The 9,243-nt window shown below is 60.6% G+C and overlaps 1 protein-coding gene across 1 annotated transcript in view; it reads left to right on the forward strand.

The window, feature by feature from the left end:
• The window catches only part of HMCN2 (hemicentin 2), a 44,145-nt gene continuing 34,902 nt past the window's right edge, over window positions 1-9,243 (forward strand). The window contains 17 exon segments of the mRNA XM_019474060.1: window positions 1-226; window positions 1,141-1,211; window positions 2,306-2,464; window positions 2,717-2,839; window positions 3,686-3,857; window positions 4,217-4,323; window positions 4,530-4,650; window positions 4,749-5,012; window positions 5,183-5,327; window positions 5,626-5,747; window positions 5,843-6,115; window positions 6,223-6,364; window positions 6,983-7,110; window positions 7,369-7,482; window positions 7,649-7,798; window positions 8,486-8,680; window positions 9,074-9,169. Coding sequence (XP_019329605.1) covers window positions 1-226; window positions 1,141-1,211; window positions 2,306-2,464; window positions 2,717-2,839; window positions 3,686-3,857; window positions 4,217-4,323; window positions 4,530-4,650; window positions 4,749-5,012; window positions 5,183-5,327; window positions 5,626-5,747; window positions 5,843-6,115; window positions 6,223-6,364; window positions 6,983-7,110; window positions 7,369-7,482; window positions 7,649-7,798; window positions 8,486-8,680; window positions 9,074-9,169 — 2,608 coding nt within the window.

A 9,243-nucleotide genomic window follows, 5' to 3' on the forward strand; every position in this document is an offset into this window, starting at 1 on the left:
ATGCCACCCCATGGAGGGGTGTTTGTGGGTCTCTGGCTGCTGCTGGCCCCCAGTCTCGCTCACCCCCCCCCCGCCACAGGCCTGGCCTTCGTCTTTGATGTCACCGGCTCCATGTATGACGACCTGGTGCAGGTGATGGACGGGGCCTCGCGCATCCTGGAGCGGATGCTCAGCAGGAGCACGAAGCCCATCAGCAACTACGCGCTGGTCCCCTTCCACGACCCAGGTACGACTGGGACAGGGTAAGGGCACATGTCCTGCTGGGAGACGGGGCTGTGGGGGGCTGGGGTGCGGTTCTGGATGGGTTTGGGGCTGAAGCGTGCACTTTCCAAGTGCCTGCACTGTCCCTTCTCCACCTTTTTAATGCCCCAGTGACCGCTGCGATGGGGATGCCAGCACAGGATGAGCCGCAGCTCAAGGGCACGGTGCTGGGCAGGGGCTCCCATCCCCAAGCTGCCCTGCGGGCACGGGGCAAGCTGTTTCTCACCGGATTAATCCCAGTGATGCTGGTACCCGCTTGTGGGTGGCTTTTCTACTTCCAGCCTGTCCCAATCTCCCCGGTCTAATCATGGGGGGGCATTTCTGTACAAGTCCACAGCGTGCTTCCAGGTTGCCTCAATAAAAGCACCACTTGCTAAGAGGTTTTGGTAATTTACTGCATTACCAGAACAGTTTCCTTCTGTCCCAGTCTTTGCCTTGGGATTTTTGTGCACACCCATAAATAGCAGCTGCTCTCCAGAAAAGCCCCAACCCCCTACAAGGAGAGCGGGACCGAGGCTTCATTTTCAGCAGAAACACTGAGTTTGAATGAAAATTGCTGGAGCCGGACAGGGAAGGAGGAAGAGGCAGTAAATGGGTTTTGGCATCGCTTTGCTGGGAGCCTCCCCTGGCGGGTTTGCAGCTCACCCTGGCCGAGAGCTTCCCTGGGGCAGGCTGTGCCCCTGGGCACGGTGCCGGTCTGCCCAAATCCATGTCTCGCTTGGTGCCAAGCCAGGGTAGATGCTTAACCCCGAGTCTCGCAGGTCCTGTAAGGGTGTTTAAGCCGGGGGGGGGTGCTTGGGAGTGCTGGCAGCATGGCACCGGAGGAGGCTGGTGCTGATGGTTGGGGAGGCTGAGGCGGTGGTGCCGGTGTGCTTGCAGAGGTGGGACCTGCCACCCTCACCGTGGACCCCCGGCTCTTCCAGCGGCGCCTGCGGGAGCTCCACGTCCAGGTAGGCGTCCTCAGCCCTGTGGCACTGCTCCATGGCTGGCTTGGTGTGTAAGCCCTTGGCGCTTGGTAGGAAGCCTGGCCCTGCATTCCTGCATAGTGGTGGGTCCTGGGAGCAATCCCTCTGGGCCTGGCATCCCCCAGGAGTGTGGCGGGGGCTCAGGGCTGAGCTGGGCTTGCTGGGGACTGACCACACCGGGGTGGGAGCGGAGAGGGTGGGTAACGCTGGCGCTGTGCCCCAGGCTCCTCTAACGGCGCGGAGCCCTCTCGATTCACAGCTCTTGTCCCAAAGTGGGAATGCTTTCCCCGGGAGAGTTTGCACAAACTCTCCATGGAATCAGAAATCTCTTCTTCTAGAAGTGCTGTTTGAAAATTGAGGGGTTTTTTTGGTTTGGTGGTTTGTTTTTTTTTTTTTTTTTAAAAAAACGATTTCAGCTGCATTCTGCCAGATGAAATGCTCTCCGGGAGTTTAATCATGTTTTAGCTGTCCCTGCTCCTGCCCTGCCTCCCATGCATTGCTAAATCCCTGGCATTCTGCCATGAAATGCTCTCCGGGAGTTTAATCATGTTTTAGCTGTCCCTGCTCCTGCCCTGCCTCCCATGCATTGCTAAATCCCTGTGGCGTTTCCCTTCGGATGCAGCTGTGTTTTGGCAGGAGGTGTAAAGCTGCGGCTGCAAATGATTTCACAGCCCTTCGAGGTGCAAAGCCCCATGGAAGCAGGAGCTGGTCCTCGCTGTGCCTCTGCGCTTGCCTGGGGTGGCCGGTTCTGCTGCCAAGTGGGGGGGTGACGGGCTGGGGTGGGCATGAATGTGCCCGCTAAAGGCATTCGTGGGAAGCCAGCGGCTTCTGTGAGTCTGGATCCCCAAATGGGTGGTTTAATCATCATTAGCGGTGAGACAGGGACGGGTCCTTGTGATCCTGCGTGTCCTTGCAGTACCATAACGGTGCTCTGGCTGCGCTTGGGCTGACTCCAGCAAACCGGTGCAATTCCTCCCCACGAGCAGACCCTGGGTGGGATCCTGCCAGGAGCCCAGCAGGGAAGGGCTGAGCGCTGGGTGGCTTGGTGCCTGTGCCACATCCCTCACTGTGTGCCGCAGGGCGGAGGGGACTGCCCGGAGATGAGCGTGGGAGCCATCAGGCTGGCCGTGGAGGTCTCGCACCCCGGCTCCTTTGTCTACGTCTTCTCGGATGCTCGGGCCAAGGACTACGAGCAGCAGGAGGAGCTGCTGCGGCTGCTGCAGCACAAGCAGACCCAGGTGAGCAGCGCTGCTCACCGGCCTCCTGCGAGAGCCGGCTTGGGTGGACGCTGCAAGCAGCACAAATGGCAGCTCCTGGCAATGAGCCGCAGCAATAAACCCCTTTACGTTGCCCGTCAGTGGGGTGAATTTTGCATCCCCCGGGCTGGCTCGATGTACTGGGGGGTGGTGGATGCTAGGTTCATCCCCTCCCTGGGATGGACAGACACCCCATGGCTATGTGTGATGCTACGGGGACTGTTGTTATGGCAGGTGGTGTTTGTGCTGACGGGGGACTGTGGGGACAGGAGCCACCCCGGGTACCGTGTGTATGAGCGCATTGCTGCCACCAGCTCCGGGCAGATCTTCCACCTGGACAAGCAGCAGGTGACAGAGGTGAGCGGGGAGACCTGTGGGAGCAGGGACGGGGTGGCCGAGGTGTGTGTGGTCCAGCCTGGCTCGGCTGCTCTTATATTCTCCCTGGGGTTAATCCTCGTGCCCAAGGCACCTCCAGATTGCTCTGCGAGCCCCGCTTTAGCCTGAAGCCAAAGCGAGGGCTGGAGAAGGCTGGTTGCTCCCGAGCTTGCTGCTGGGCTGCTTGCGTGATCCTTGGGATGAGCTGACTCGCCTGCCCCGTGGAGGGGAGCTGTCTGCTTGGGGCTGAGCCTGAAGCTGGGGCGCTCCTGTTGCTCTCAGCACCCCGGGAATCGGGCTGATGGCCTGGCTGCAGGGAGAGGAGCCTCTCTGCCTGTCCCTGCCCTTGAAGCTCTTGACCGGCATGAAATCTCAGAGACCCGAGGAAGATGAAAAGTGCTTTTCTGCTCATTACTGGGCTGCATCTCCCAGCAGACCCCCAGCAACAGCCCCTGCCCAACCTCTGGCAGTTGTGTGTTTTAATGGTGTCTATTCCCATGAGCGAGCTGGGGGGTAATAACATGCCTGCTCCGAGCGGCTGAGCAGGAGCCACCTGGCAATAACAATTACACCAAATTACTCAATTCCTTTTGCACCTGCCCGTAGCAAGTGGGGCTCAGCCAGGGCTGTTACCTCCTGCCCACCCGTCCCCGTGCCGCCCTCGTGCTGGCACCTGCTGGACCCAGCTGGGGCTGGTCCTTTGCCCAGGCACTGTTTTGCAACCATACCTGAGATTTTGACCCAGTGCAATACAGCCCTGCTCCCAAAATGGCCCCGAAATGGGTGGTGAGGGGGGATCTGGGTTAATCCTCCCCCATGTGCCCCCAGGTGCTGAAGTGGGTGGAAGAGGCCATCCAGTCCTCCAAGGTCCATCTGCTGTCCACGGACCACGAGGACGGCGGGGAGCACACGTGGCCCGTCCCCTTTGACCCTAGCCTGAAGGAGGTCACCATCTCCTTGAGCGGCCCTGCCCCAGGGATCGAGGTCCGGGATCCGGCAGGTAGGAGCCCAGGGGAGGAGAACGGGTGGGGGGTGATGCTCTGCCTCCCAGAGAGCCCTCATGTCGGGACAAATGGGAGCTGGCAGGCATGGGGATCGCCAAACCCTGCGCTGAAAACGTAAATAAAAAAGCAATGAGCTGCAAAGCCCTCATTAAGCACCAAGCGCATCTGCTCTGCTCCCCTCCCGGTTTGGCTTTGCTTCTGGTTTTAGGAGGGTTTTCTCTGCTGCCCTGGCTGTGAGAGCTGTGTGATGGGCTCTGCACCGTGGTGAGCCCCGAGGGAGGGGGCTTCTGGCCAGCTGCAGGGACCAGGGGATGGAGCCGGGTCGCCCATCCCGGAGGTTCACTCGCTGTTGCAGGAAAGGTCCTCGAGAAAGGCCAAGGTCTGAAGGAACTGCTCAGCATCCCCAACTCAGCCATGGTGGTGGCCGTGGAGCCCCACGAGCCAGGGATGTGGTCGGTCACGGTAGGCTGGTGGCAAATCCTGCACGTTGTCCCCTACCTATCCCCCGATGGATGTTCAGCCGGCTAGGCGTGGGCTTTCCCCCATCCACCTCCAGCCAGGCAGAGGACATGTGAGCAGGTTGGAAGGGGCTGGCTGCCGCCTCCCCCCCTTCCTCATCGCCTCCCCCTTCCCCTGCCCTCGGCATGCACCTCTTGCTCCGCTTCCAGACCCAGAGCAGTGGCCGCCACTCGCTGAGGATCACAGGCATCAGCAACATTAATTTTCAAGCCAGCTTCTCCACCCAGCCGGACTTTGACGCCAGCCAGCCTGGGGAGCGGCCGGTGCAGGGTGAGGCTGGTGCTGCCTGGGGGTGCACGGATGCTGCGTCTGGGCTTCTTGCAGCTGGGAATGTGGCTGGGTTGTTTTTTTCCCTTCCCTCCCTCCAGGTCTGCCCATCTCCGTGGTGGTGAACTGTACTGGCCTGAAGCCGCCTGGGCACTTGCAGGAGATCGAGCTCTTCAACACCTCTGGCCATGCCCTCCTCTCACGGCCCGCGCGGCCCCTCTCCAACACCTCCTCGGGGCAGCTCTGGGTGAGCTCGCCGCTCCATGTCCCCCCGGGTGACTTTCTGCTGAAGGTGAAGGGTGAAGACGCCCAGAACCACCCCCTGCACCGCCTCTCCGCTGTCACCTACACCAGCATGGTCCCCAGTGAGTGGTCCCCATGCTCCTCAAGGGTGCTGAGAAGGGACCAGAGGCTCCTTCCAGCACGACCTCTGCTTTGGTTTCTGGTTGGGTATTTTTTTATCCTGCTTCCCAGCGCAGCTCTTGGTGAGCTCCTGAGGAGTGTTATACGTGTGCGTGTCCACAACTACTTCCAGGCCTACCCAAAGTGAACATCTCCAGCAAGATTCAGGCTTACAACCGCGAACCGCAACTGATCTCCTGCTCTGTGCGGAGCGAGGTCCCTTTTCGCCTGCAGCTCAGCCGGGGTAGGATGAAGCTTGGGGAAGAGCGGCTCTTCAGGTGAGCCTCCAGTTTGGCCCAGTGGGCTCTATGATGGACCTCTGTGGGTAGCAACAGCCCCCTGTATTTTGCCTGCCGGGGGGATGCTGTGTGCTGGCTGGGTGCTTGCATGTCCTGAGCATCCCAAGGCAGCAGAGGAAAATCCTGAAGGATGTATCCGTGTGATGCTGTGGGGGTACATCCATTTGCCTGACTCAGATGGAAAAGAGTCCTAGGGATTTGGAGCAGGGTGGTGGCACGGTGGCCCCAGCTCCGGTGCCCTGGGGTGGGGGTGGCCCTGTAATCTCCCTTTTCGTAGGGGTTGGGGGAACATCAGCTGGTTGATCCCTGCGGTGTCCAAGAGTGACGAAGGGTTTTATGAGTGCACAGCCACGAGCAAGGTCGGGGCGACGCGGGCTCGTGCCTATGTCTCTGTGTCAGGTGGGGACTGCTCGTGCCAAGCCTTGGTGCCTTGCGGGTCTCCGGGTCTGCAGCTAGGCATGGGCTCGTTTCACCCCGGCGTGCCGTGTTTGCAGAGCCACCGCCACGTCTCATAGCCCCGGGCAACATCACGGCTTCACCGGGCCAAGATGTGGTCATATCCTGCCTGGTTCTGAGCGATGTGCCCTACAACCTGACATGGAGCTGGGATGGGAAGGTGGCGCAGCCGGGGGATGGCCGGACCAGGCTGCTGCAGAACCACTCGCTGGAGATCAGCCGCGTGCAGCCAGGGGACGGGGGCCTGTACGAGTGCACGGCACGCAGCGCCCACGGCACCGCCACCGCCTCCCTCTGGCTCCTTGTCCAGGGTAGGCTCTGCCCCTCGCGGGACCCTGGCTGGGGTGATGCCTTGCCTCATGGGAGGGAGGGCGGCCGATGGCACCCGGGGGCTGAGCCCTTCTCCAACCCTGTGCAGAGGCGCCGTGGGTGAAGGTCGACGCCAGCCCCCAGCGTTTCAGCAGGGGTCAGGAGCTGTGGCTGAACTGCACGGCCGGGGGCCACCCCCCGCCCCACACCGCCTGGAAGCGCTGGGGCTGGGCGCTGGAGCAGGACGAGAGGTAACCCGTGGGGACCTGGGTGCCTTCAATCCTCCCTGTCCTACTGGGGATGGTGCTCCCCTTGCAGGGATGCACGGGCTGAAGGAGAGGGGCTTGGGGTTGCCCATAGCTCTGAAGAGAGGAAAGCATTGCAATATCCCCAACACGTGCACCTGAGATGGTTGGCATGCTGCTAGCCTTAATTTCATACATTTATTTTTAAGTCATCCTGCCTTATCCAGGTCACCATCCCCACCGAGGGGACTCGAGGTGCTTTGCACACCCGGTGTGCGCTCAAGTCTCAAAATACTCCTTGTGCTTCCCCTTAATTTCTTCTGCTTTTTGGCTTCCACCTCCCTGCCCGTGTCAGGCTGTGAGTGCTGGAGTGGACTTTGGGGAAGGTTTTTTTTACTTTGGAGATGAAAAAGCCCAATTCTCAATGCTTTTCCCTGGTTCAAAGCAACATCCTTCCCTGCAGTGGTTGATGTAGCTGGCTTTAAGTATAACCCACATCTATCAAATGCCCAGCACTTACCACGTGTGCGGGATGGCCTTAAGCCCGTTCACTTATTTCATCACATTTTTCACCGGCTCCATTTTCACAGGGCTCGTTTCTCCCTCTCTCCCCATTTGCCGCAGGATTTTCACGGATGTGCAGGGCACCCTGCACATCAGGGCTGCCACCCCAGAGGATGCGGGGAATTACAGCTGCTACGCCAGCAGCACGCTGGGCTGGGATGAGCAAGTCATCACCCTGGAGTTCACCGGTACCCGCTCCCCGCCGGCCGGCAGCATCCCGGGAAGGGTCTGGGCTCAGAGCTGCCGCAGGAGGGATTTATTATCCCTCCTTGCTGTCCCTTGGCTGCTGGCTGGGACCTTGTGGCACACGAGCTATGGGATGGGGCTGTCTGTGATGGAGGGTGTTGGGGGGCAGCTCCCAGGGCTCCGGGCTCCCCTTGGGGTGAATGGCACCACACCCAGTGCTGCAGGGAGTCACTGAAGCCATCTCTGTCCCTGTGGTGCAGAGCCTCCCACCGTCCTGGCGGTGACGCCCAGCCTGAAGGTGCTGGTGGGAGAAGATGTGACCCTGGAGTGCTGGGTTTCGGGGGTGCCCCCACCCCACATCATGTGGTACAAAGGTGAGACAGACAAAAGGTGTGGGACAGACCTGGGGAGCAAACCCCCTCCGTGCACCGGGGACCCTCCGCCACCCTGCAGGGACACCACACGCGGGGTCCCCTGGACCGATGGCGGGAGGGACCCCCGGAGGCACTCGGCATGCTGACGTGGGGGGTCTTGGGTCAGGTGAGCAGGTGGTGGCGGTGTTCCCGCCCGGCACCCAGCGTGCCGTCCTGCGGCTGCAGGCGGTGCGGGAGGAGGACGCTGGGCGGTACATCTGTGAGGCTCTCAGCGAGGTCGGCGTCGCCTTTGATGGCACTGTGCTGGACGTGGGGTGTAAGTCGCTGAGCACTCAAGCCCATCTCCATCGCTCTCTCTCCCGGCTCAGCTCCTGCTTACTGCTTCCCAAGGCTCCTCTTGCCCCCAGCTCCCAGGTTTCCCAGTGTGGAGGTGTCGGTGCTCGGTACAAGCAGGCTAAAGCCTGGTGGGATTTCCAAGGGTCAGGAGGAGGGAAGAGACTCAAGAAGTGGCAGAAGACCAGTGCAGATGCTATTGCATGGGACACGACGGCTTGGGGCAAGACTGGGGATGCAAAGCACAATTAGTGGGATTAGGTGGAGGTGGGGGCTGGCTTCTCTGTGTCTGAAAATCCAGGTACCCCAACTGGTGCCCAGGGCTTCCCACGGGAGGCAGAAGGGATGGAAGAACCTGGGGAGGAGGAGGAGAGGAGGTTCTGAGTTGGGGGCAGTAAGGCTTGAAGCAGTTAAAGGTAGAAAAGTGCAAGAGCTTTTGCTGAGCCAGGGGGATGCTGAGTGTAACTGGAAGGGATGGAAACTGCAAGGGCTATAACAGCTTTGGAAAAACACCAAATGCTCCAAGTCAATCTCGTAACTTTTCAGGGTACCTGGCTCGTGGGTTTTGCAGCCCCGTCTCTTCTCCGGGCTTGGCTGTGCACAGAGCCTGCTGTGGGGAAGTCAGGGTGTCGGACCTGCCCAAGCCCCTTCTCTGCTGCTCTCTCTCCAGCTGCCCCTCACTTTCCTGAGCCCCTGGGGGACGTGACGGTCGAGGTCGGAGAGAGCGTGAGCCTGCTGTGCCGCGTCGAGGGCTCTCCCCCGCCACGGATCGCCTGGTCCCGGCAGGATGGGAAGCCCGTGATGGGCTGGCATGGGCCGCATGGTGTTTCCAGCCAGCTGGAGGCTGCCGAGCTCCTCATCGACAGTAAGAGAGCTGAGCGTACAAGCGTGCGTTGGCGTGGCGGGGACCACGTGTGGGCATCCCGCCCGGGTGCATGCTTACCCAGTGTCACACTCGGGTGCTTTCCCCCCGCCTGCTGCAGGCTGGTGTCCCAGCACTGGGATTAGCCCCCACGCCCACTCTTTTTGTAGTAGTAAAGCATTGATATAGTGGGTTTATTTGCACTTTTTACTTGTGCAAGCTTAGCTGTGCTGTAACAGCCTGCAAGCCTCCAGTGCTGCAGGGTCTCTCCCCCCTCAGAGGCGGTGGCAGGGCAGGGGAGGGTGGTGTCACCCCGTCCTGGAGCTTGCTCGGGGCTCTCCAGCCCTTCCAGGCTCAGGCATTGCTGGGCTCAGGCTTCTCCCCAACATTCTCCAGGCGCCTCGCTGGATGACCAAGCTGTCTACATCTGTGAAGCCCAGAACGAGTTTGGGAAAATCCAAGCAGAGGTCAAGCTTGCAGTCACCGGACACGGTTTGCTTTTACGTGCTTTTGTTGGTGTATTGATCCTGGCTGCTGCCAGCACTGGCTGGGGGGGGACAATACAC

This window comes from Aptenodytes forsteri, unplaced genomic scaffold (assembly GCF_000699145.1).
Source record: "Aptenodytes forsteri isolate BGI_AS27 unplaced genomic scaffold, ASM69914v1 Scaffold136, whole genome shotgun sequence".
Classification (NCBI taxonomy): Eukaryota; Metazoa; Chordata; class Aves; order Sphenisciformes; family Spheniscidae; genus Aptenodytes; species Aptenodytes forsteri.